Source organism: Callospermophilus lateralis, chromosome 6, assembly GCF_048772815.1.
Source record: "Callospermophilus lateralis isolate mCalLat2 chromosome 6, mCalLat2.hap1, whole genome shotgun sequence".
Taxonomy (NCBI): Eukaryota; Metazoa; Chordata; class Mammalia; order Rodentia; family Sciuridae; genus Callospermophilus; species Callospermophilus lateralis.
The window spans coordinates 22,778,471-22,803,377 of NC_135310.1; the positions used below are offsets into that span (position 1 = coordinate 22,778,471).

The 24,907-nt window shown below is 39.3% G+C and overlaps 1 protein-coding gene and 1 pseudogene across 2 annotated transcripts in view; both read left to right on the forward strand.

The window, feature by feature from the left end:
- The window catches only part of Epm2a (EPM2A glucan phosphatase, laforin), an 83,265-nt gene extending 63,446 nt beyond the window's left edge, over positions 1-19,819 (forward strand). Inside the window, exons 3-4 of one of the 2 annotated variants that reach the window (XM_076859666.1) lie at positions 11,604-11,845; positions 19,123-19,819. In XM_076859666.1, the coding sequence (XP_076715781.1) occupies positions 11,604-11,845; positions 19,123-19,400 (520 nt within the window). In that variant the 3' untranslated portion in view covers positions 19,401-19,819. The remainder of the gene's footprint in view (positions 1-11,603; positions 11,846-19,122) is intronic. The other variant, XM_076859668.1, reaches the window with a different exon arrangement.
- LOC143402274 (heat shock factor-binding protein 1 pseudogene) lies at positions 971-1,507 on the forward strand (annotated as a pseudogene).
- Positions 19,820-24,907: the final 5,088 nt, after the last annotated feature.

Consider the following 24,907-nt stretch of genomic DNA (forward strand, 5'->3'; position numbering starts at 1 on the left):
TATCAAAATGCCAGTGTGCACCATAAATAAGGAGAAAAGAGAAATATTTTGCAACCAAGGAAAGTCATTATATAAACACAACCATTTTGTTTCTAGCAGATTCTTCACTAAGAAATCAAGAAAGAGGACTAAAGAATTTAAAAATTTTCCTGCAATTGTAGAATTTTTAAAAACAGCCTCTGCATGATTAGTATTAGACCTTTAATATTAGTATCAACAATGGAGATGTGATGCTTGTCTCTTTGTTTGCTGTAGAAGCAGGATCCTGTTTCATTGACTTCCCCACTGTACCTGAGCATTTTGAATGGTATCAAACCACCATGACACATATTAATAGCCTAATCTAGAGTAAATTATTAGAATAGTTGTTGCTCTTCAAAGTGTGGTTCACAGGCCAGCAGCACTTCTTATTACATAGAAACTTGTGAAAATGCAGAATCTCAGATTTCCACTTAGGTTTGCCGAATCAGTATCTGCATGTTAATATGTTCCCCAATTTGTCTGCACATTATATTTGAGAAGCAGTGGTCTAAATGAACAGTAATCATATTTATTTCTAGAAAATTATAATGAAAAAGTCTATTGCTCAAAATATTTAATAGAATCTTTACACCAGGCATTTCTTATATTTCATTGAATCAGATAATTAGCTGCAATGAAGAAGACATTAGCATTTTTTTACAGAGAAGAAAAATCGTGATTTTTTTTCCATTTTCCAACTGTTTCAGTTTCTAAATTCATTTTTGTTCTACAGTTGATTTAAAGATCCATAGATTTAAAGAATTAATTTTTAAAATATCTCTTTAGTGACTTGATTAAGTAAATAAATCTCTTTAATTATGTACCATTTTGTCTATAGTAGGTATTTCCTTGATATGAGTTAAATTTAATTGATGAGCTACACATCCTGCATACAAAGCTCTTATATTAATAAAATTCCACCTTATTAATATTTCACTGACTAAAACGGAAGTGTGGGTGACAGTCTGAGACCTCGCCGCCAAGCTGGGAACCGGAGAGATGGCCGAGACTGACCCCAAGACCGTGCAGGACCTCACCTCGGTGGTGCAGACACTCCTGCAGCAGATGCAAGATAAATTTCAGACCATGTCCAACCAGATCATTGGAAGAATTGATGATATGAGTAGTCGCATTGATGATCTGGAGAAAAACATCGCAGACCTCATGACACAGGTTGGGGTGGAAGAATTGGAAGGAGAAAACAAGATACCTGCCACACAAAAGAGTTGAAGGTTGCTAATTACCCTGAAATCTGGAACACCATTTTTCCAAGCCAAGAGAAGACTTAATGGCTTTTTGCAACTAACTACTACTAAGTGTACACAGGTTTTATATTATAGTGCATTCTTATCACATATAATAAGTTTTTAGAGTGATTTTTCTCTCCAGTTTCTGGAACATGGTATCTTCACATCTTGAAACTTGGTCAGTTGTGCTCTTAATTATTAAACACTAAAATTTTGGCAGTTCCTGCATAAAATTGTCAAACTTTTTAGTGTAAAAAAAAATTTCACTAATAGAAATAAAGACTGATGGAAAGGAAAGGAAGTTTAAAATACCTTGATATCATCCTGCTTTGGGGCATATGGATGCCATTAGCAAGATGCCCAGTAAATACAATGTTGAATGAGTCTAAATTTTGTAAAGATACGTAGTAGAGAAACAGATATTGGCTTCCTTGAATGTGAACCTGGCTGGAAAATGTAGATTATAGTGTCACATCAGTAGATGCGGAATTGCTTTTGACTTTTCCCTCTCCCTTGGACATTGCACAGTTAACGTGCAGGTGTCACCTTTTCAGAGAGGACCTTTCTAATTGAAATCTTGCCTCCACCTGGTTCTCTTCTTTACCCTCCTGCTGTTGCCCTCAAGAGCATGTTACCAATGAACTCTATAGATTTTGTACATTTTGTGTATTTTTCCTCATCCTCCTCAAATGATGTGGGCTTGGGGGAGGATTGTCGTGCTCGCCACCAATGGCTGAGCACATGGCAAGAAGCAGGCATCGCTCCATGTTTGTTGAACGGGCAGGATGAATTTAGGACAAATATGAAACTTCATAAGTTGAATCTTTTATTACTTCTTGGATCTCTTGTGGTTCAAATTCATTACAAGCATCAAGATAAATGGTGAAGAATATCTGTTAAAATGCTTCCTGATTTACTCATCCCGAAAGGGTCTGGATGAGTGCATTTTAAGCCTGGATGTTTAAACCTTTACTAGTCTGCTTGGACTGCCATAACAAAGTGGCTAAATGGGTGGCCAGCATGGTAGAAATATTTTGTGTCACATTTCTGGATTCTGGAAGACCCAGGTTTCTGCAGGGCTGAGGTTTCTGAGGCTTTGAGAGAAGAATCTGTTCCAGGCCCCTCTCCTTGCAGTTGTCTTCTCCCTGTTGTCTTCACGTTATCCTCCCTCAGTGTCTTTATCCAAATGGACAACTATCATCTTAGGATGTCCTGATGACCTGAGTTTAACTTGATTACTTCCATAGAGACCCTACCTTTAAATAAGTCTATACCCTGCAGAGCCGGGAGTCAGTTTTCAACCCATGAATTTTGGGAGATGCAAACCATAAGAGGGCTTCATGATTAATTTAATTACATGATATTTAATAATATAGAAAGTAAAAGAACAGTATGTCAAAAATTGTTTACTTCATTTGGCTATAAACTACATTGCATATCCAAAAACGATATAAAGTAACTGCATTTATAGAAATTAGCGTGTGCTTTATATACACTGTAGTCTAGCACCACAGCAAACCATAATAGAACTATGTTTTAATAAAGAAGCTAATTAGTTGGGCTGGGGATGTGGCTCAAGTGGTAACGCACTCTCCTGGCATGTGTGGGGCACTGGGTTCGATCCTCAGCACCACATAAAAAATAAAATAAAGATGTTGTGTCCACCAAAAACTGAAAAATAAATGTTAAAAAAATCTCTCTCTCTCTTTAAAAAAAAAAGCTAATTAGTATAACTCTCTAAATTGGAATTTGTCTTGGAGCAGTTAATCAGCCTTAACCATAGCCTGGTAGAAGCACCCTTTTGGGGTAAAGCCGTTTAACATTAACAACTTAACCCTTGATGTTAAGAGGACACATTTTTAGCAGAAGGCGCTATCTAATGTGTGCTAATGAAGCTTGGAGTTTACTAGAGGTTGATTTTAATGTTTCTTTTGATTTCCTACTAATGGGATCTAAATTATAGGACTGATATTCATTATTTAACAGCCAGTTCACATTTTAATTTTATATTTAATTGCCCATAATAAAATATTAAATAAGGTAAATGTAGCACAATGATCCAAATTAGGAAATGTGCTTTAAATTCATCCGTTTTAAAAAATTGTGGTCCCTTGGTGTGATAAGTAAACAAAAGCCTATATTCATGCATTGCTTTCATCAGTCCTGTGGGTTTCCTAATCTTTTTTCTCCTAAGGACACATGAGAATGCTAATTTTCACCTTTAGGAAAAGGTTATTCTGCCACTTCTCATGGTCATTAGTGATGGCACCTCTGGTGCAGAGTCCATGTAATGGACTTGTCTCCTGGTATCTCTTGTCGTTTCCACACCAGCTCCTCCTGTCAATACCCTGCAGTGTTTTTCGCAAAGTGCTTGGTTGTTCATTCTGTCTGATGTCCTCATTATCGCCAGTGAGTCCTCCTTTGACTGACGGCTGAGGCGGAGCAAGCAGCTCTGATTCATATGCCTCAGTAGCTGTGGAACCACAGGCCTCTGCCTGACAGGTGAGGCAAACGGTGTAGTATCGTGGTGTGACTACCTGCAACCACAAATCAGGATTCACTCAAATGAATTAAATTGATTTTGATTTGCAGTTCAGGAAAGTAAGGTTCCGCAATGTCAGCCATCCATTTCTTTCCTCTGGTCCTTAGCTTAGTTTTAATATCACTAAGATGGATTTTTACTTCAGTCTAGACTGGTTGAATCACAGCAGACATAATAAAAATTCAAGCTTATATTTTTGTTCTACAAAAGTTTATGCTTTGTTTTGGTACTGGCGATTGAACTCAGGGACACTCTACCACTGAGTCACATCCCCAGCCTTATTTTGGATTTTATTTAAAGCCAGGGTCTTATTGAGTTGCTTTGCACCTCACTTTTGCAGAGGCTGGCTCTGAACTCGCTATCCTTCCGCCTCAGCCTCCCAAGCTGCTGGGATGACAGGCGTGCACCATGGCGCATGGCCAAAAGTTTATTCTTTATTATTATTATTATTTTTTTTGTAGATGGACACAATACCTTCATTTTATTTATTTATTTTTATGTGGTGCTGAGGATCAAATCCAGTGCCTCACATGTGCCAGGCAAGCGCTCTACCACTGAGCTACAACTCCAGCCCCCCAGAAGTTTATTCTAAATACATATAACTACATTAAATATTTCTCATGGTTCACAGGTAGGTTTAGTGTTGACTTTTTAGAAGACATGAGTTCAACACATGGATACACATTTTCTCTCTTAGAACTTTCTCAAAACAGGTTCCCATTCCTTACTCTCTATCTAGGAATCATTTGCAGCCTTGAAACTATTTTTGGAGAAAGGAGTGGACCTCACTTCATATGCACATGTGTAGAGCTAAGCAACTCCATTTCCTCTCATCTCCAGATCTTTACTGCTTTTACTGATGTACTGATGTCCATATACTAAGCTTCTCTGACAGGCTTTTTGGGACCTGCCAGGCTAATGGTCCTGAAATCTGTCTCTATAGGTAATCTGGTTTATTTCTAAAAACAACAACCAAACAAACCTAAAAGACAATCAATCCACAGAATCACAGACCTCACTACAGAGCTCCCTTAACAATATCTCTGGGATGGATCCTGTTAATAGATGCTTTTATACAAGTACCTCGTGTGACCTGAATATAAAGCCAGGTTTGGAAACTTGTGTCTGGGTTGACAGTGTCATTATCCATTTGGTGCAGTGGTTCTCAGACTTTTCCAAATAATCTATAGTAGAGCAGCCAGAAATCTCTGATATAACTCATAATCTATGGTAAATTATCCATAAAATAATTCTCTGGAGGTTTTATAATATAATTTGCAATAAAATTGTAAGCTATAACTTTTATTCCTTTATTACATCTTTGAATTTTGGTGTGTCTTGCATTAAAACTACTTTAACAGAATTTTTATTCCCTAAATCTCATATTTCAACAAGCTTTTTTTTTCACCTTAAAAATCCTGATATTAAAAATTGTTTAAAGTACCACTGACATCCAGAAGAAGATGAGATAAGTAAAAATGGTTTTTTAGTGGCGTTAAATTATTCTCTTTTAAATGGATAAGTAAAAATTTAATTACTGTTTAGAAAGTACATCATACATCCTGTTACCTCTAGCGTGTCATACAACTAGAAATATAGTCCCTTCCAGTAGAGAACAAACTGAAATAGGATGCACAGAAAGGGCACTTCAGCTGTCTGTTAAGCAGAATCCACTGATTTGTGAGTTTCCCACAAGCTCCGTTGTTATCTCCATGTTCCGTGTAGTAGCTCAGTACAATTCCCTTTATTAATTTAACTCTCCTTTCTTGAATAGAGTGTTTTTGGGTCTGTCTTTAGTTATCTGTCTCCTAGGTTCATTGCATTTTATTTTAGAAAATCACTTTATATTTGTTAAGTGTGGTATGAATTCTAGTAAATGTGGAGGAAAAGTCAACTATGTTACGAGAAGTCTGGAAAGACCTGACACAGAAACTGGAGATTTTATGTGACGAGAATATGTGGTTGTATATTCCAAGGCTCTATTTCCCTCAGAAACGGCATGTGGGAAGTTCATGTGTTAAGGCACCAAGTTTGACTTGTTCTAAGTTTCTCTATCATTAAACAAACAACAAACAAACAAACAAATAAGCAAAAAAACATTTCAAGACTAGGGTAGAACAAGGTGGCAGAATAATACCTCTTTTAGCATCAATTTGTGACTGATTCTATGTACTGACTCTGATTCGGGATTATGGTTTCTTACTTTGAAGAGTCGGCTGTCCCAATTTATCCTTTGTGTATCTCTATAAATTATTCTTTAGCTTTTATGTAAGTCTTATGTGATAAATCACCCAGCCACTTTATTTTTACATTCACTGACTATTTAAATATTAAGGGCTACCCACTCCAAGAGTACAACATTCAAGAGAACCCTTGAATAACATTTGGAATTTAGCTTGCCTGTCATGAACATTCATTTTTAACATCTTACCAATTCCCTTTAAGATTTTTCCAGCAAAACACCCATTGCTGCTCAATAGGTTATATTGCTTGGCTATCTGAGGCGCCCATTTTTCTATATTCCAGCCGGGGAGACTTTAGTATACTCAGTTAAACCTCAAAGTATACATCTGAAGGCCCAAATCCCCACCCCACTGGCATTCAGCAGATTCCCGGAGAAGTAATTTTTAAGGGATAATGGAAGGAGAGATGGACCATTAGATAGAGGCAAGTCCTGTTCTCACTCGAAGTTTCTACTCCGAGAAGACTAAATACTCAGATAACAGTGTCCTGGTCACTCACAGATCTTGGACACTCTACAAATGTTCTTGCTTGTGGGCTTTCAGTTCACTGGGTCCAAGGGAGTATCTGAGAATTCTTTGGGGTCAGTAATAAGGTGAAAAGGCCTTGGGATCCCATGCCCTCTTTCTAACACCATTACATTTTTCCTGCGTTTCTTTATTCTTTTATTCTTTTATTTTTACCACAGTAATCTGCAATACAGATTTTCACAAGGAAATTTTAAAAAGAAAAAAAAAAAAAAAGGGAAATCGTCTTCTCCTGTAGGACAATAAGGATGAGGCTTTGGAAAGTAGTGCTAGATCTTATGAGATAATTTCCCTGAGGATGAGTAATACCCACATTCGAAGATTAGCCAGGTGGCTTCCATGTTGACATCATCAACAACAACTACAGCCCAAAGGAAAAGGGCAAAAAAACCAAAACAAGTTAGATTCCATACTTTAAAAAAGTAGAGAGTGTTCTATACCTTGCAGCCTTCGAATGGAGAATATAGACAACAATGGAAAATTACCCAAAGGGTCAGTATAATACAATACAAAGTAAATGACCCAAACCAGTAGATTATTGTAAACTGACATGAACTCCAATTGTGTTGCTTGTGCATTCATGATGGTCAGTTCTATCCAAATATATTATATATTATAATTATATATATGCATATATAATTATATTCATTCTTTACAAAACTCCTAGGTATTAGTTATTCTTAGATTCTTTCTTTCTTTTCTTTTTTTTTACTTTTATTCTTTTATTTTATTTTATTTTATTTATTTATTTTTTTAAGCAAGAAGGAAGTTTATTTCTTTTTTAAAAATATTAGTTCTTTTTAGTTGTATGTGACAGCAAAATCTATTTTGATATAATTATACAGTCATGGAATATATCTTATTCTAGTTAGGATCCCATTCTTTTTTTTTTATTGGTTGTTCAAAACCCTACAAAGCTCTTGACATATCATATTTCATACATTAGCATACATTAGCTTCAAGTGAGTTATGAACTCCCTTTTTTACCCCAAGTACAGACTGCAGAATCACATGGGTTACACATCCACATTTTTACATAATACCATACTAGTAACTGTTGTATTCTGCTACCTTTCCTATCCTCTACTATCCCCCCTCCCCTCCCCTCCCATCTTCTCTCTCTACCCCTTCTACTGTAATTCATTTCTCACCTTGTTTGTTTTCCCATTCCACTTACAACCTCTTATATGTAATTTAGTATAACAATGAGGATCTCCCTCCGTTTCCATGCAATTCCCCTTTTCTCTCCCTTTCCCTCCCACCTCATGTCTCTGTTTAATGTTAATCATTTCTTCCTGCTCTTCCTCCCTGCTTTATTCTTAGTTGCTCTCATTATATCAAAGAAGACATTTGATATTTGTTTTTTAGGGATTGGCTAGCTTCACTAAGCATAATCTGCTCTAGTGCCATCCATTTCCCTGCAAATTCCAAGATTTTGTCATTTTTTAGTGCTGTGTAATACTCCATGGTGTATAGATGCCACATTTTTTTAATCCATTCATCCATTGAAGGGCATCTGGGTTGGTTCCACAATCTAGCTATTGTAAATTGTGCTCCTATGAACATCGATGTGGCAGTATCCCTGTAATATGCTCTTTTAAGGTCTTCAGGGAATAGTCCAAGATTCTTTTTAAAGATGAGCACACCAAAAGCTTAGAGTTGTCAAATACCTTGGCTTGACATCAGACAGTTTTTTTCCATTAAAAATGTCATGTGAGAATCAGCATTGGAACTGTTTTTCTGGCTGTGTTTATAAAAACGTTCCAGTGCTGTTTAGTATCTCATATTAGGCTTTTGTTTTACTCTCTAGACCCTCTCTTATATACATTGTATACATATTTTAAAATATGACATGAGCTGTCATATTACTGTCAGAACAGCACAACTGATGAGTCACAGACTCTCAGGTCAGATTCCTTCTCTCTTTAGAAATTGTTGGGAGCTCTACACTATCTTATTTTCCTATATCAAGTTTACATACCTTGGTTTACTGACATTTTGGATTAGATAGTTTGTTATTGTTGGGGCCTGACCCACACATTGTAGGATTTTATCAACATCCCAGGTCTTAATCTAGTAGGTACATATAGCATCACCCAGTGTGATGATCCAAACTGTCTCCATAATTATCACCAAATGTTTATAGAGCAAAATTTTGCCCCAGTCAAGAATCACAACTCTAAAGTCAGTATGAAGGAACTACCTGAATAATCCTTCTTCTCAATTTCTTTCCTGCATATTAAGAATTTCAAGAAATAAATTATTCAGGCACTGTATTTGTTAGAACAAGACAAATCATGCTGTGTAACAAACAAGGTTAAATGGCTTAACACAAGATGCCATTAACTCTCTAGGGAAGCTGTCCTCCTGCAGTAGTTTGATGATCCAGGTAGCTTCAGACTTTCAATAGCTCAGTGTCCACACGCACTCACATATCATTACAGCAGTGAAAGAGTGTGGAGAACCATCCCAACTGTCTTACACAGGAAGTGGCATATCACTTCAGCTCACATTTTATTGAAAAGAGCAAGTCACATGTTTGTGTGTAACTTGAGGCAGAGAGGAAGCTTGGTCCTCAATACTTGAAAAGGAATGTATGGGAAATCTGGTGCGCGTCATAATATGTACCTTGTTATCTGATAACTATTATCTGTTTGCCTTGAGTTCCTGAGAACATGATTCAAGTAAAATTTGATATACAGGACCTAACCATTGGTTCTGGACAGAATGTGTACATGTGAAACAGTGAATAAACAAGATGATATGTATTACATGCAATAAATGATATGCATTAAATTTATGAATTAATTTATTAAAATACATTTTTGTGATTTTTTTACTTTATGATATTAAATTTTTCAATTAAAAAGTGTAGTAATTCTCTACTTTGTATTTTTTATTTATTTATTTTTTAATATGTATTTTTTTAGTTGTACACAGTTCCTTTATTTTGTTTACTTATTTTTACGTGGTGCTGAGGATCAAATCCAGGGCCTCAAACATGCTAAGCGAGTGCTCTACCACTGAGCCACAACCCCAGCCCCTATTTTGTGTTTTTTAAATGTTCTCCAATAGATTTCATTGTTCTTTTTGGTTAAATGCATTGCTATTATTTTAAAATCAGAACTGCCCCTACCCCATTTCTTCCTGGCTATTGCTCATACAAAGAAAAGCTACTTGATTTTTGTACATTTTCCCTCTCCCAGGTGTTTTAATCTGAATAAGTTAAATACCTCACATATCTTTTGTAGTTGGATCACCTAGGGAGGTGGTTCTCCAGGTGTAGCTCCTGAACTGGCAGTGTTAGCATCACCTGGGAACTTGTTGGAGTCTCAAATCAGACCTACCAATTCATAAACTGAGTGTGGCATCCAGGCTTGAGGATTTTCAGGTATAGGATAATACTTGAAAAAATGATATTATCTTCTTGTTTTTGCTCATGGTAATACTATCTTTTCTTAGCATTTGATGAAATAGTCCAATGTTGGGTGCTGATGGAGTTAATTTTGATTTTGATTTTATTTGAAAGAAATTTGTCTTTTGTTAGTTTCTGGTGTTTAGCATATTTGAAATGTCCTAAACTTTAAGAATTTTATATAGGGGTTTACTGGGGTGAAATGAAATCTTAGAGTGGTTTTGATTTGCATTTTTCTAATTGCTATCAATGATGAACTTTTTTTTTAAGAGAGAGAGAGAGAGAGAGAGAGAGAGAGAGAGAGAGAGAGAGAGAGAGAGAGAAAGAATTTTTTAATATTTATTTTTTAGTTTTCGGTGGACACAGCATCTTTGTTTGTATGTGGTGCTGAGGATCGAACATAGCGCCGAGTGCATGCCAGAAGAGTGTGCTGCTGCTTGAGCCGCATCCACAGAACATTTTTTCATATATTTGTTGATTGATTGTGTATCCTCTTCTGAGAAGTGTCTGTTCAGGTCCTTGGCCCATTTATTGATTGGATTATTTGGTTTTTTTTGGTGTTTAGCTTTTTGAGTTCTTTATATATCCTAGAGATTAGCACTCTATCTGTTGTGTGAGGGGTAAAGATTTGCTCCCAAGATGTAGGCTCTCTATTCACTTCACAGGTGGTTTCCTTTGCTGCGAAGAAACTTTTTTAGTTTGAGTCTGTCCCATTTATTGATTATTGATTTTAATTCTTGCACCAAAGGAGTCTTATGAAGGAAGTTGGGGCCTAATCTCATATCATGGAGATTAGGGTCTACTTTTTATTCTATTAGATGCAGGGTCTCTGGTTTTATTCCTAAGTCCTTGATCCATTTTGAGTTGAGTTTTGTGCATGGTGAGAGATAAGGGATTAATTTCATTTTATTACATATGGATTTCAAGTTAGACAAACTCTAGATAGGGCAGAGGGGTTGGAGGGGAAGGGAGAGGGCATGGGGTTAGAAATGGTGGTGGAATATGAAGGACATTATTATCCAAAGTACATGTGTGGAGACACAAATTGGTGTGAATATACTTTGTATACAACTAGAGATATGAAAAATTGTGCTCTATATGTGTAATAAGAATTGTAATGCATTTTGCTGTGATATATAAATAAAAAATAAAGAGACAGAAAGAATTTTATATTGGGATTTAAACAGGAATGAATACTTTTAGCAAATGTTTTTCAGAATTTATTGAGGCAATTATAGAAGTTTTCACCTTTAATTTGCTGTCATTTGAAATGTTTTAATGGATTTGTGCATTTTATGCATTCATGGAATAAATATGACTTGATGAGCTTATTTTAATATATTGTTAGATTTGGTTTGCTAATGCCCATTTCCTGACATTCTTGTTAATTGAATTATTTTTTTTCCTACAGTTATATCAGTACTCCTTACCTAATAATAATAATAATAATAATAATAATAATAATAATATTGATCTCAAATCCTTAAAAATCCAGTTTCTCTTGTGCCGGATTAAGGGGTTAGTTGCTTTTTAATAGTATGTGTTTTATGCAGTTACTTAGAACTCAAATCAGAACAATAGTGACAGTTGACCTCATATGTTCTTATTAGAATTTTACCAAATATCTGGCTGGGTAGTTGTCCCCGCCAAGTGGAACACGTAACCATCAAACTGAAGCATGAGTTGGGCATCACGGCTGTCATGAATTTCCAGACGGAATGGGATATTGTCCAGAATTCCTCCGGCTGTAACCGCTACCCCGAACCCATGAGTCCAGACACTATGATCAAGCTGTATAAGGAAGAAGGTTTGGTCTACATCTGGATGCCAACACCAGATATGAGCACTGAAGGTAAGGATCAGAATAGCTGCTCTAGCTTCTTGCTGAATGTGTCTCAGGGAAGACCTTGCAGTCTGTCTGTCCTTGTATCTATAATTGAATGTCTTAAATATGAATGGTATAAATGTATAAATATAAGGTTTCAGATTTAATATACTTAATGTGTATCTTTTGGTGCTTTGGCTAAGATTCTGTTTAACTTGGCTTTTTAAATTTGCTTATTTATTAAATATATATTCATTGTGTATCTACTATGTGTGTGACGTTATGCTGGTTGCTGGGAACATGACATAAAAAGAAAGGCAGGTGCAACTCCTGTCTTTGTGAGGTTATAGTCCTATAGGGATGTTGCACATTAGTAAGTAAAAATTAAAAATTAAAAAATATGAATTCCTTTGTTAGGAAGATACATAGATAATACTGTGAGAGTGACAGATAATCCAGGAAGGTTTCTCAGGAAGTGATGTCTGAGCTAAGGTCTGAGGGAGGAGTGGTGGCAGAGAGACTCCCAGGCAGAGGGGCCAATTAGAATCCCTGTGGCAGGAGAGGGCGTGGAGTGTTGAGGGAACTGGAAGACCAACGGGGCTGCAAATGTGAGAAGGAGGGAAGACCTCTACCAGGATTTGGGCCACAGTAAGGACTTTATACTGTCCTAAAGCAGTGACAAGCAGATGAATGATTGGGAAGCTGGGAAATGCCAAGATTCATTTTTTTTTTCTCCAGAAGTGCTCTTTGATTATAGTTGGGAGAATGGATTGAAGGTGAAGCTGGGGGGTCTGTGAGGGGGTGAGTGAAATGGAGAGAGTGTGAGAGATAACGCAGCGGAGCCAGGGTGTTGTTAGGAGTCTTTATTGATCGCACAGGTGCTTGCTGAGCAGGTCTTTGTGAAAAAGGAATTGTGTGTGGTTAGGGGGCAGCCAAGGAACCAGAGACAAATAAGGCATGATTTGGACTGAATGGCAAGAGGCAGTAAGGCGAGTTCAGAGTGTAGTGCAGACGGAGGTGGATGTGAGAGGAATGAGGTACATGATCTGGAGGACTATGGCTTTGCAGCAGCCCATTCTGTGGAGGAGCACAGGGAGGCTTTGTGAATGCCATGGCATTTGGGGTAGGCATGACCTAGATAGGAGAGTGTGGCTGGAGAAAGGGAAGCCTAGGGGAGATCAGCAACATAGACCAAGGTTCATAAGCAAGGGATTTTAAAGGAATGATCTATATCTCTCAGCCTGGTTGGAGAATGAAGTAATTGTTGCAAAGGAGTGGAGGCACCTGTAGCCAAGAGAACAAAGTAGCTGATAGTATCAGCGTCCTGTCGCGGGGGGGCAGCAGAGAGCTGTGGAGAAGGCATGGATTAAGGGAATTTAGGGACCCATTGTTCTGAAAGAAAGAAGGAAGGCAGGGCTGCCTAGACAGGAAACCAGGAAGCGTTTCCATCATCAGCCCTCTTCCCTACAATGCACATTAGGCATCAAACACAATACTGAGAAATTTGCATACATTAACTCATTTAATGCTCTAACAGGACTCTGGTTAGGTGTTGTCATCTCCATTTTTGCAGAGGAAGAGACAGGTACAAAAAGTTAAGTAACCTGGTCAGGCCATAGAACTAGAAAGAGGCACAGCCTGGATTTCAAGGCTGGCAGCCTGACTCAGAACATTGCTCCAAGAAACCAGACTACAAAGCTTCTCTCTGTGTTCTCACAAATACTCTTGCAGATTCTATGAACCAACTAGTTTAGTCTCTGACACTCATGACCAACTGTTGTTATGCACAGCCATGACTTGTAGGGAAGGCAGCTTATCTCCCCCAATGTCAATGGTATGCAAGGTGGGAAAACCTATCTCCCAGGCCACATTGATCCTGTATCCACCTCAGGTGGTGCACGTGGCCAAACTGGGTCTCCTTGTGGGTCTGTGTCTGAACTGAACTATCATTGAGATTGGAGTGTGATTTTTGTTTCTGAAGGTATGGAGCATTATTGACAGTTTGTTTTTTTTCCCTTGGTAATCTGATCCAAGGGAGCCTGATTTAGTCTTGAAAGTTTGGCCCTTTCTTAAGGAAGAAAAACATATCAAAAAAGAAACTTCAATTACATAGAAGAGCATTGGTTGAATATAGGTGATCCTTGCCCTGCCCAATTTGTTTCTCTGATTTCAAAACAGAAAAAATTGTTCAGGTAGTATGACTAGTTCCCACAGAGCATTTTAATTTAAGTTTCTTTGATTCTGACCTGATAATATTGTTACCTGCTGAGCAACACGGCGGGGGACAGACTGGGAAAAGTTGAGCTAACACTATGCAGAGCCTCCGTTCCCTCCTATGCACTGATCATGTGAAGGCGATGCTGCTAGGAGGTAATTTGCTTGATATTTTGGAGGTCTGCAGAAGCCAGAGGGAAAACAATCCATAAGCACACATTTTTGTTGTACTCAAATCTTTTTGGGGGTCATTGGGTCACTAGGTCTGGTGCAGCCGTGACCATCTTTCACACAGAGGCAGTGGGTGGCAGCAAAATGAGACCTCCCACCAGAAACAGGTGAAACTCTAAGACTAAAAAAAAAAGAGTTTCTTTGGTTCACTAAACCTGGAGGGGTAAATCAAAGAGTTAACAATCATTCCTGAGCACCGGGAAACGTTTTACCAGTAGATTAATCTATGTGGCTTCACAATATTAGCACAATGAAAGTATAGATTAGTCCAGCTGAATATTTTTAGAACTCTAGAGAAAAGATCTACTTGGAAGCATTTTGCGCCATAGCACAATGCTGTCAGATAAAGTCTGAGAAGAGAGACAGGCTGTTAGGCTGTCCTGTCACTGCTGGTTGTCACAGACCTGTTACAATCAATTGTGCTATTGATCTTACTCTGGTATACTTTGTCATATGTGGAGGGGTCGTTTAGATTTCTTTTTCATATTTTTTAAAATGTAGTTTGCATCTTTCACTTGAGAAATGAAAATCCCACCCCCCTCATCCAGCACCCACTTTTACAAAACAAACCAAATCTACTCATTAACATGTCCCTCACATAGAAAGGATTCAGGCTGAGTCTTGACCTCTGTTCCTTCAGTGCTGAGTATGACAAACGGTCTCCCCTTGGCTCCCAGATGAGTTAATGTGCTCCCCGGAGTCCCCAGCAACCCCCCTGTTATTTCTTACAGCCTGAGTTCTTTTCACTCAGCAGACTGCATTCGGCTCTGCCATTGTGGGAAGATGCTGACTTTGGAGCCAGAACATCTGGCCACCAGCCCCACACCTCTGTGTGGCTTGTGATACTGGCAGGTTAGTTCCTGCATTGGGAAAGGGGAGTAGTAATTTCTGCCTTACTGGAGGGTAACAATAGAATAAGATGAGTGATATGAAAGGGCTTTGAAAGTCAACAAGTTGGGATTATATGATTAGTGCCTAGTTGTAAGTTTCTACCAAAGAATGTTCTAGAGGAGCTGAACCTTATAATCCAAAGGTGGAAAAGAAGATGTGCACAATAAAATAATGACATTTTATGTGTCTGTCTCTGGAGTAAGAAAGGAAAAGTGTGTGTTTGTGTGACTGAGGAAGGCTGAACAGTGTGCCATGAATACACTCTTCAGGTCAACCTCAGGTAAAGCATGCCTTTGGGGTTTGAGACCTTCCCTTATCTCAGACTCTAATGCCCCAGGCTGCTCCACATTACCTGCCCAAATTCTCTCTCTCTTCTTTCTCACAACCTTGCCTCACTCAGTGGTGCTCTCAGGATGCTATTTTAATCATTTTAGGATTGGGTTAGTCTGGAGGAGGTGTAGGTTACAGTTGGGAGAGAAGGGTCTAGCTCTGTCTCAGATCAAATAGGTACTTCTGTCTTCTTCTGTTGTTTCATTTTTGTCCATGATTTAATGAATGTTTATTGAGCATCTACTGAGACCCAGGGCTCGTTTTAAACTCGAAAGTGAGAAACACAGATGGTAGTGTGTTTTGTTTGACCTACATAGGGTTTACAGTTTTTCAACTTTGTTGCCAACACTTAAAATATGGAACATTTTAAATGAAAAGATCTGGAATTTTGCCTTATCATAAGGTATTACTGTCTTTAAGAATGGAAACTCCTTATCAGATTAAGTTCTGCATGGAGATTATATATAGGAAACTTAAAATTTAGTGACTCTGATTGATACCAACTCCAAATTGTTCAGGATATATTACGGTGAGCCCTGAATTTAGCCATCTTCTTTTTATTCCATGGTGGGTTTTGTATTACTCTGGGCTCCCTTGGATGGGTTTTCAAGGAGGGAGATGGGCCTCTTGGGTGCTGAGAGTTTCTCTAGGGTGGGGCAGAGGTGATACATCCCACGGAGGATGCTGCTCTTCAACAGGGTAAGAACAGCATCATGACTGGGTAAGTAGGGTGGGAATTCAGACTCACAAGATGGGGGGAGGAAAGTATCAGAAACCAGGCAACTGGTTAGAGAAGGACCTCAGTTGTTAAGATCAGAGGCTCTGAACTGTCTTGGCTGGAGTGGCCACTTAGGGAATAACTTAGGGCAACCTTCTGTGACTCTGTTCCTTCATCTAAAAATTAAGGATAGAAATGGAAGTGGCCTCATAGTTGGTAAGAGGTGGTTATAAATGAGCAGTATCATGCAGAATATTTAGTGCAGAATGCTTGCCAGGTAAAAAGGGCTCAGTATGTATTATCTATAATTAGTCAGGACAGGGTGCAGTCTCTAAAGGTCAAACTGAAGTAGGGCTCTGGCTGAGGCCAGGTTAGGACGGGAGAGCACGCTGCACTGGCTACTTCTCTGAGCCGCTTCCAGTGATTTATGTTTGTTACTTAAATCTTAAGTGGGATTTTCCAGTGATTCTGGAAGAAGGCTTCCGGTGACTGTTACCCCATGTTGGTGAAGCCCCTGTGAAGCTGGGCACCTTTGGTGCACATGGCAGCTGACACACACCCCTCAGAAGGATGTGTCTGAAATGAGAGAGCCTCAAACTAACTCGTATGCCTTTTTAACTTCTGAACAGAGCACATGCTTCTTAATAAAACCTTTTACAGATAAAAAGGAAGGGGACAGTATTACATCAGTTGGGCTCTTTGGAGCAGACCTGTCCTTGGGGAACCTCTGAGCAGACGGAGGGAAGAGATCCTGACTGGGTCTGTTGAGGACTTGGTTTGGCAGGCTGGCCACACTGGCACCATGCAAGCTGAGCACTGGGGCTGGACTCTTGAGTTCAGCACCTTCTACTGCAAATGGCCACTGTAGTCTATTTATAGATTGGGCAATTGACAAAACAAAACCAAAACAAAAACTAAATTAACAACATTCTTTTTTATTTCCTGCCAAAGTACATAGTGTCTGGAGAAGCAGCCGTAGCAAACAACTTGTCACCTGATGCTAGTGGTATCAGGAGCAGGAACTACAAGTGGGATTCCATTCCCACCCACCCAGAATTTCTTAGAGCAAACCTCCTTCCAACCATGAATAGGACACAAGCCCTGCAGTTAAGCAGGACGCACGTCTCATCAAGATCAACCAAACTAACCTAGGAGGCTTTGCCACCTCTGATCCCCTGACTCAGATGGTGAATCCCTCACACAGTGCTTTCCCTAAGACTGCAGTGAGGCGCTTCACTGACTCATCAGATGCTCTCCACACCTTGCTGCATCTCCAGGACATTTAGTACCTCTGGGAGGGAACCACAAGGAACTATGGCAGCCCCGCCCAGCTCCACCTCAGAACACCTGAAACCAGGCCTGCAGCATTTCATGAGTTACAATTCATGGCTCAGTTTGGACACAGGGGTCAAGATAGAGCCTGCGTCAGGGCAACAGGCACTAGGAGAGAATGATGCGGCCTAAGGCACCAACACATTCCTTTCAGACTCGTTCCAAACTGCTGGCTGGTGCTGTAGCTCTGAATCTCTTCATTAGGGAGACTCACAGAACATGGTGGCTAGGCTGGACTGTTATCCTGGCTTCTCTGCAGAGTCTCCCACTCCTGTCTCAGTGTGGTGGGTGTGAAGCTGAGGTAGACAGGTGACTGAGAGGACCTTTAAGGGGAGGGCGGTGTGTGTGTGTGTGTGTGTGTGTGTGTGTGTCTGTCCAATTCCATTGTGTTGTGTTAGCGCTTTCAGGGCACTTGTGTTTCAAGAGGGCATCTAAAGTGCGAGGGCTAAACTCACTTGACTGCATTTCCTGGGGATTCTAGACCTTGGGGCAGGTCAGCAGGTGAGATCAGCAGGTGAGGGAGGGGCTTACCACTGCTTCAGTCATTCAGTGGGATGGCAAAATGTAGGTGGGCAGGGCTCCTCGGTGTGATCCTGAGAGGATCCTTCTGGGGCCATTGTGTCCTTCTGTGGAGGACAGAGAGTATCTAGAGAGTATAAGTATCCATCTATAATCCGGGCTCTGTATAGTTTCTCTATTTTATTTCTTCTTGATTTCATTTACTAAAAAACTTCAGCTCACTATTAAAATCTCTCTAGTGGGAAGCTATGAGCAGAAAGCATGGTTTTAGGGGGTGCCTCTCGGATGGTTTTAGGGGGTGCCTCTGCAGGATAAGAGGAGGGAGTCTCTCAGCACTCAGCAGGGCACAGAACATCTTCTCTCAGAAGGAGAAGACATTTGGATAACCTAATAATTGAATAGCAGCATAAAGTGGTAATAGCTATAATCATAATTGCCCAATAACATAGAAATTGAATCAGTTTTAATATTCACTGCATCATGGTGAAGTAAATGATTGGTTATTCCACATATATCAATTATAAGTTAGCCATTCCATTTGACAAGTGAAAATTAACATTAAATTCTAGTTCAGGTTTCATCTATCTAATTAATGAAAAAGATTGATTCTTTAACCAATGTGGACCAGTTCAGTGTTTTACATTTATATGGAAGAGCATTTTATGTTAAATGAAATTCAGGTGACAGAACATAACATGCTTTCTTTGAAATCTTCCAAAACCACTGACCAATCTCTGAGAGCCCTTGTTAAGAGATGTAAATATCTATTTCGACCACGGATGACAGTGAACTTTTCTTTGGAGGGAAATTTGCATTGATGGTAAAGCCACTCAGAGGAGCAGCGACATTCAGTGAAGGTTCAAAGGGACCCGCCAGGTGTCTCTGCAATGCTCTTTCCACTTTGTTATCCGGCTCTAAGCTCGCCTCACCTCTGCCTTCAAAGCAGAGCCAGTGCTCATGGCCCTGCCTCACTCTCCCTGGCCCTGTAATGTGGCGGTGTGCTGGAGGAGGCAACAGTGACATACGGAGGTCTCATGTTCACTTGTGTGTGCTGTGCTCTCTCCATCAGGCCGAGTGCAGATGCTACCGCAGGCAGTGTGTCTCCTGCACGCGCTTCTGGAGAATGGACACACCGTGTACGTTCACTGCAACGCGGGGGTGGGCCGCTCCACCGCTGCAGTCTGTGGCTGGCTCCAGTACGTGCTGGGCTGGAATCTGAGGAAGGTGCAGTACTTTGTCATGGCCAAGAGGCCAGCGGTGTTCATTGATGAAGACGCCTTGGCCCGGGCACAAGAGGACTTTTTCCAGAAATTCGGGAAGATTCATTCTTCGGTGTGTAGTCTGTAGCTGGCCAAGCTGCCTCCCCTTCCTCCCAGTTTTCTTAAGGATCCTGGAGTCATGTTAGTAAAATGACCTAGAAACAAAAGCCCCACTGGGAGGACTGTGGTGTGTGCTCCTCCTCCAAGCTGCTCCTGTGCTGCTGAGAGTGGCTTTCCATCAGGCCTTGGGCTGTACTTTACAAAGGAAGCTGTGATTGACACAGGATAAAGGCCGAAAGCAGCTGGGTTGTGCAATGTTGTTCTAGCATCAGACACAAAAAGAATGCATGCAGTCCCGGCTGCCTGCGGGCAGAAGAGTCCTTTGCTTCACAGGTACTGCATGGGCTGTAGCATAGATTCGTAAGGGCAATTTCTCCTTGCATTGTGATTCTTTGACATGCAAAATTAAAGATTGAAGGTTATGTGGATCTCATCACTAGACTATTATATGCGTGTCTTTACACATGCGTACACACACACAGCTTTTCTACTGAATTGAACTAACATTATGGTCATTTGCCAAAGGAGGGAATAAGAGTAGAAACTGAACTATGACAAAAGAAGATCTCTTATAGACAGATAACAGTGATTTTCTTGGTTTTTGTGTCCTGTTTTGTAGTGGTATAGTGTACTCCTAGGCATCTCCTTCGCTATGTACCCAAAGACTCCATGTGATAACCAAGGTAGACTAAGCTCTCTATTTGTTTTAGTTGAGTTTTAATGCGTTTTCCTAAAGTCTCACAACCAGTCAGGGAGGAGCTGGAGTTTGTAGCTCATGTTTATGTAACTCAGTGCTATTTTCCATCCAATTTTTTTCCATCAGAGAGTAGTGACTTCAGTTTTGTTCCTCTCAGAATAAGGTTGATCCCCTGCAGAAATTTCTATAGTGAGAAATGCAACAGTGTTCTAATCAATTACGAAAGAATTTAGGTAAGTATTTCTATTTTGTACAACCTAATTTAGACATGGTGGACTGTCTCAAGGCTTGAACCTTAGCTCAGGAACTGTATCACAAAAAAAAAAAAAAAAAAAAAAAAAAAAAAAAACCAACCAAAAAAACTATATGAGAGGAACTGTATTACCAAAAAAGCCCAAAGAACCAAAATCTATAGGTCATTGTTTCACAGCTTGAGTCTGGTCCTGGCTCAACCACCAGTTTAGTGCAACATACAGTTACTGTGCCTCCAGAACACACAATTCATTCCACTAAGTTCTACAGGAAACAAAGATGAGCAAGATGTTGCCTTCAAAAGTGTACACCTTGGAAATAGACATGCGTTTAATACCCTAGACATTGACCCGTGTTCAGCCAACCATAATACAAAATTGAGTTGTGCTCGAGAGGTAAGAATACAGGAAGAGAAATATCTTTCAATTGAGTGCCTGTAGTGTGTGGTGTGTGTGGTGTGTCTACCGTTTTATTCAGTTGCACCTTCATAGTACACCACAAGGGAGGCTTCATTTTCTCTATTATTTAAATGAAGAAGCAAAAGCTAAGAGAGGTGAAATCAGTGTCAGTTGCCACATGCTGAGTAAATGCAGTGAGAAACAAAACTAGATTTGTTTGACTCACAGTTCACGCTTTAAAAACTTAAACTATAATGCTTATTTATTTTTCTGTTTCTTCTTTCTTCCACAAACATGTATTGATAGATAAGAGAGATTCTCATTCAGGAGGTATAAAAGGGGATAAGAAGGACCCAGGGTGAGTTCCAGTAAACCTCAGAAGAGGGGGAGATGTCTTATAACCATGACACTGTGGGAGAGGTGACATTTTGATATTTGCTTTGGGAAGAGGAGGCTAGATAGGAAACTTTTTTTTTCTTTTTTCTGACAGGTTTACAAAATTCAATTTATAAACCAGCACTGGATAGTGGGAAGTTCAGTTCTCTTGCTAAAAATAGTTAGAAATAGTCATTGTATTCAGGAACCCATTTATAGTCATATTTGTTCTATAAAATTTAATCTTAAAAATAGAATATTTTTAACTAATATACATAAGTGGTGTGTGTGTGTGTGTGTGTGTGTGTGTGTGTGTAAATTTCCTTAATGCCTAAGAAATACAGCTGTATAATTTCTACTTTATAATGGCCTTTTGGGATAGATTTCTCCTTTTTTCCTTTTTTTACTCTGATAAAACCAGTTTAAGACTATTACAGAATGTTTTAGAATAACCTCTTTTGTCCTCAGTAAATGGAATGTCTAATATATTTTGAAATCACCAGGATTTTTGGTTAAATAAAAGCATTAGAAAAAGGCCTTTGTCTCTGGAATTGTTTTAATGTTATCAACTTAGTCTGGAATCTAGAGAAATCAACTGGGTTTTTTTTTTTTTTATTTTAAGGGGGCAGTGAGCTGAGCTAAATTGTTCTTTCTTTGTTGTCCTTACTCTGTCATTAACCTAGCAAAATTGGCAGTTAGATGATAGAGGAAGTCAACAGCAGGGCCACCACAAAGAAGTGATGAAAACTTGTAAGAATGGGTCTGACAAAAATCATATCACATATGGTGTCCTTAGCTGCTTGTCATTGGCATTAACTAAATTTTGTGGGGGAGGGTGCTGGGGATTGAACCCAGGGCCTTCCACATATTAAGCACTCATCCTACCACTGAGTTACATCCCAGCCCAACAAACTTCAATCACAGACTTCTCAAAGAAAATTGTATTATGATAAAGAAATATCCAAGTAGGGTTGTCTTCTTTCAGACTTTTAACATTATCCTTCTTTTATTTTATAGACAAAGAAATCTGAAAGAATACACACTCTCTTCTGGCCAACATTAAGGTGTAGGTGAAAACCACTTGGTTGGGCCTAAGAAATAATGATTTAAAAATGTGGTTAGGATTTTGAAAATGATAAGGAGGTAATGGAAAGAGAGATTTGCAAATGTGTTAGAAAAGAAATGAAAACTTGCCACAGGTGAAAAGAAAAACACCGAATAGCTAAACATGGAGTCAGATTAGAAGTTAAAACTGAAATTATATTAAAGATTTAGAAATCATCACTGGGTAATGTAATTAGTTTACAGAAGAGCAAAAGGCCCAGAGATATTAACTCAGTTTTCTGTAGCAAAAAATTGTACTCCAGAGAAAGAGGGTACCCCAGGTACACAAGTCAGAGGAAGAGGGTACCCAGGTACACATTTCAGAAGTAGAGGGTACTCTAGGGACAGGTCAGGAGATTTATTGTGATATTGAAGAATCCTAGAAGTGGTGGGAATGAGGTCAGATAGTATTTGTGGAGAAGAATTGATAGGTGGAAATTGGGGTAAGTAGAAGAAAAATGACTAAAATGAGAAAAAGCAAAGAACATTTCCAAAAAAAGAGAACAAAAATGGCTTTTCTGTGGAGTTTGAGAAAGAGGCCTGACTATGAAGGCAGAAGGGGAGCATCGGGTGATTTGTTCTTGGTAGGCATGCTGAGCGTACTCCTATTTCTCTGAGGGACTAGATTACATTTGAAAGAAGAACCAACTAGATGTAGTGCTGGCCATGGAGTGTGGGTGTATGGAGGTTTATTACTTTGCAGGAGATGAAAGAAAATCTGATGGGTGACAGATCTAAGAATAAAGGAAAAAAAACCCAACTGAGGATGCTACCTCTCCTTGTAGCAATAATGACTACAATATAGTAAAAGAAAGGGGAGCAACAATAGCACAACTTTGTTGTTTCCTTCCCTAAGCCATATTCCAAAAGTCTTCCCCAATATAGTTGATGGAAATGTACTTCCAGTTGCTCAGTTATTGTCTTAATCTATTTTTGTTGTTGTTGTTGTTGTTGCTATAACAGAACACCTGAGATTAGACTTGGTAATCCATAAAGAAAGGAAGTTTATTTTGACTCATGATTGTGTAGACTGGGAAGTCTAAAACTATGGTTCTAGAATTGGGTTGGCTTCTAGTGAGGCCTCAGGCTGCTTCAATACATGGCAGAAAGCTGAAGGGTAAGCAGAACATGTGAAAGAGGGGGAAGGGGGCCAAACTTCCATGACAGTTTAACCAATTCCTACAAGAGAGGCATTACCCCACCCATGGGGGCTTTATTCCCATGACCCAAACATCTCTTACCAAATCCCACCCCCCCCCAATTCTGATGCATTGAGGAATTGAGGTCACAACACATGAACTTTCGTGGAACACACTCAAACCACAGCAGGTCTTAATCCTTAGAGTCATCCATGACTCCTCTCCTTCTTTCAAATACCACATTTGATCCATCAGGAAAGCCTTTTATATGTATAGTCTCTATGCTTTTCCTCCTGTATCAAATAACTAGTTAGAGTCATCATGATCACAAAAAACTGGATTTTAGGAGTAGATTCCAACCTAGGATTTCTGTTCTTGTTCTTCCTTCTTTTCTAGTTCCTACCACTATCAAATCTAAAACCACATAATGGCAGGGATGGTCCTATAAAAATGTACCCCAGACCATGTCACTCTTGTGCTCAAAACTTCCAGAGACCTCCCATGTCCCTCAGGGAAGAGGTCAAAGCCTTTCAAGGACATAAACAGTCTGCTATCATATTACCGCTTGGGCTTCATCTATTGCCTTCCATGTCATCCATTCTTCTCCACCCATGCAGGGCTTCTTGATGTCCTTTGAACATTGCAGGCTTTGATCTCAGGGCACTTGTGCTTGCAGTTATTTCTGCCTGTGCTGTGCTTTTGTTTATGTGTTGGAAGCCTGGTCCCTGATATGGAGCTGTCGAGTGGAACTTGAAGAGGCGGAGCCTAGCGGGAGGAAGTTAGGTCCTTGAGGCATCTCTTCAGAAAGGACTAACGAAGCTCTTGTGGGACCCTGGTTAGTTTTCATGGAAGTGTGCTCTAAGGTGGGTCCAACCCATGCACTGGGCCTCTTTGGCACATAGTCATTTCTCTACTTCTTTTCTACCATGTTGTGACATAATCAAAGGTGTCCTCACCAGAGGCTAAACCTGGGGAACTGTTTGATCTTGAACTTTCAGCTTCCCAAACTGAGAGCTAATTAAATCCCTTTTATTTATAAAGTGTCTAGTGTCAGGCAATTTGTTGGTAAAACCTGTAATGCTCTTTTCTTAGGAAGCTCAAAGCTTATTCCCTCAATGATACTTCCCTAATTTACCCTATTAAAAACTGTCTGACCCTATACTGTTCCTTCCTATCCATAGTCTCTGCTTTATTTCTCTTCACAGGACTTAACACTGGCCAAAGTATTACATATTTTGCTTATTCATTTCATCGTCTGCATCCTGTCACTACAATGTGAACCTCATAGAGTTGGATATTTATGTTTTGATTGGTGATGTACCTGTAGTGTCTGTAGCAGAGCCTGGTATATAGCATGTAGTTAAATGAGTGAAGCACAAGAATAGCTAATAGCTACTGTTAACATACAATGTTAAAGGTATTGTTCTTCATCTCTCTTTCTCTCAATCTATATACATATGTGTGTATAGATGTGATTATATATACATTTATATATGATTTTACATATGTAAGCTTATTTAACCCCTCCAACAATGTTGTGAGATATTATTATTTTTATTTTATAGATAAG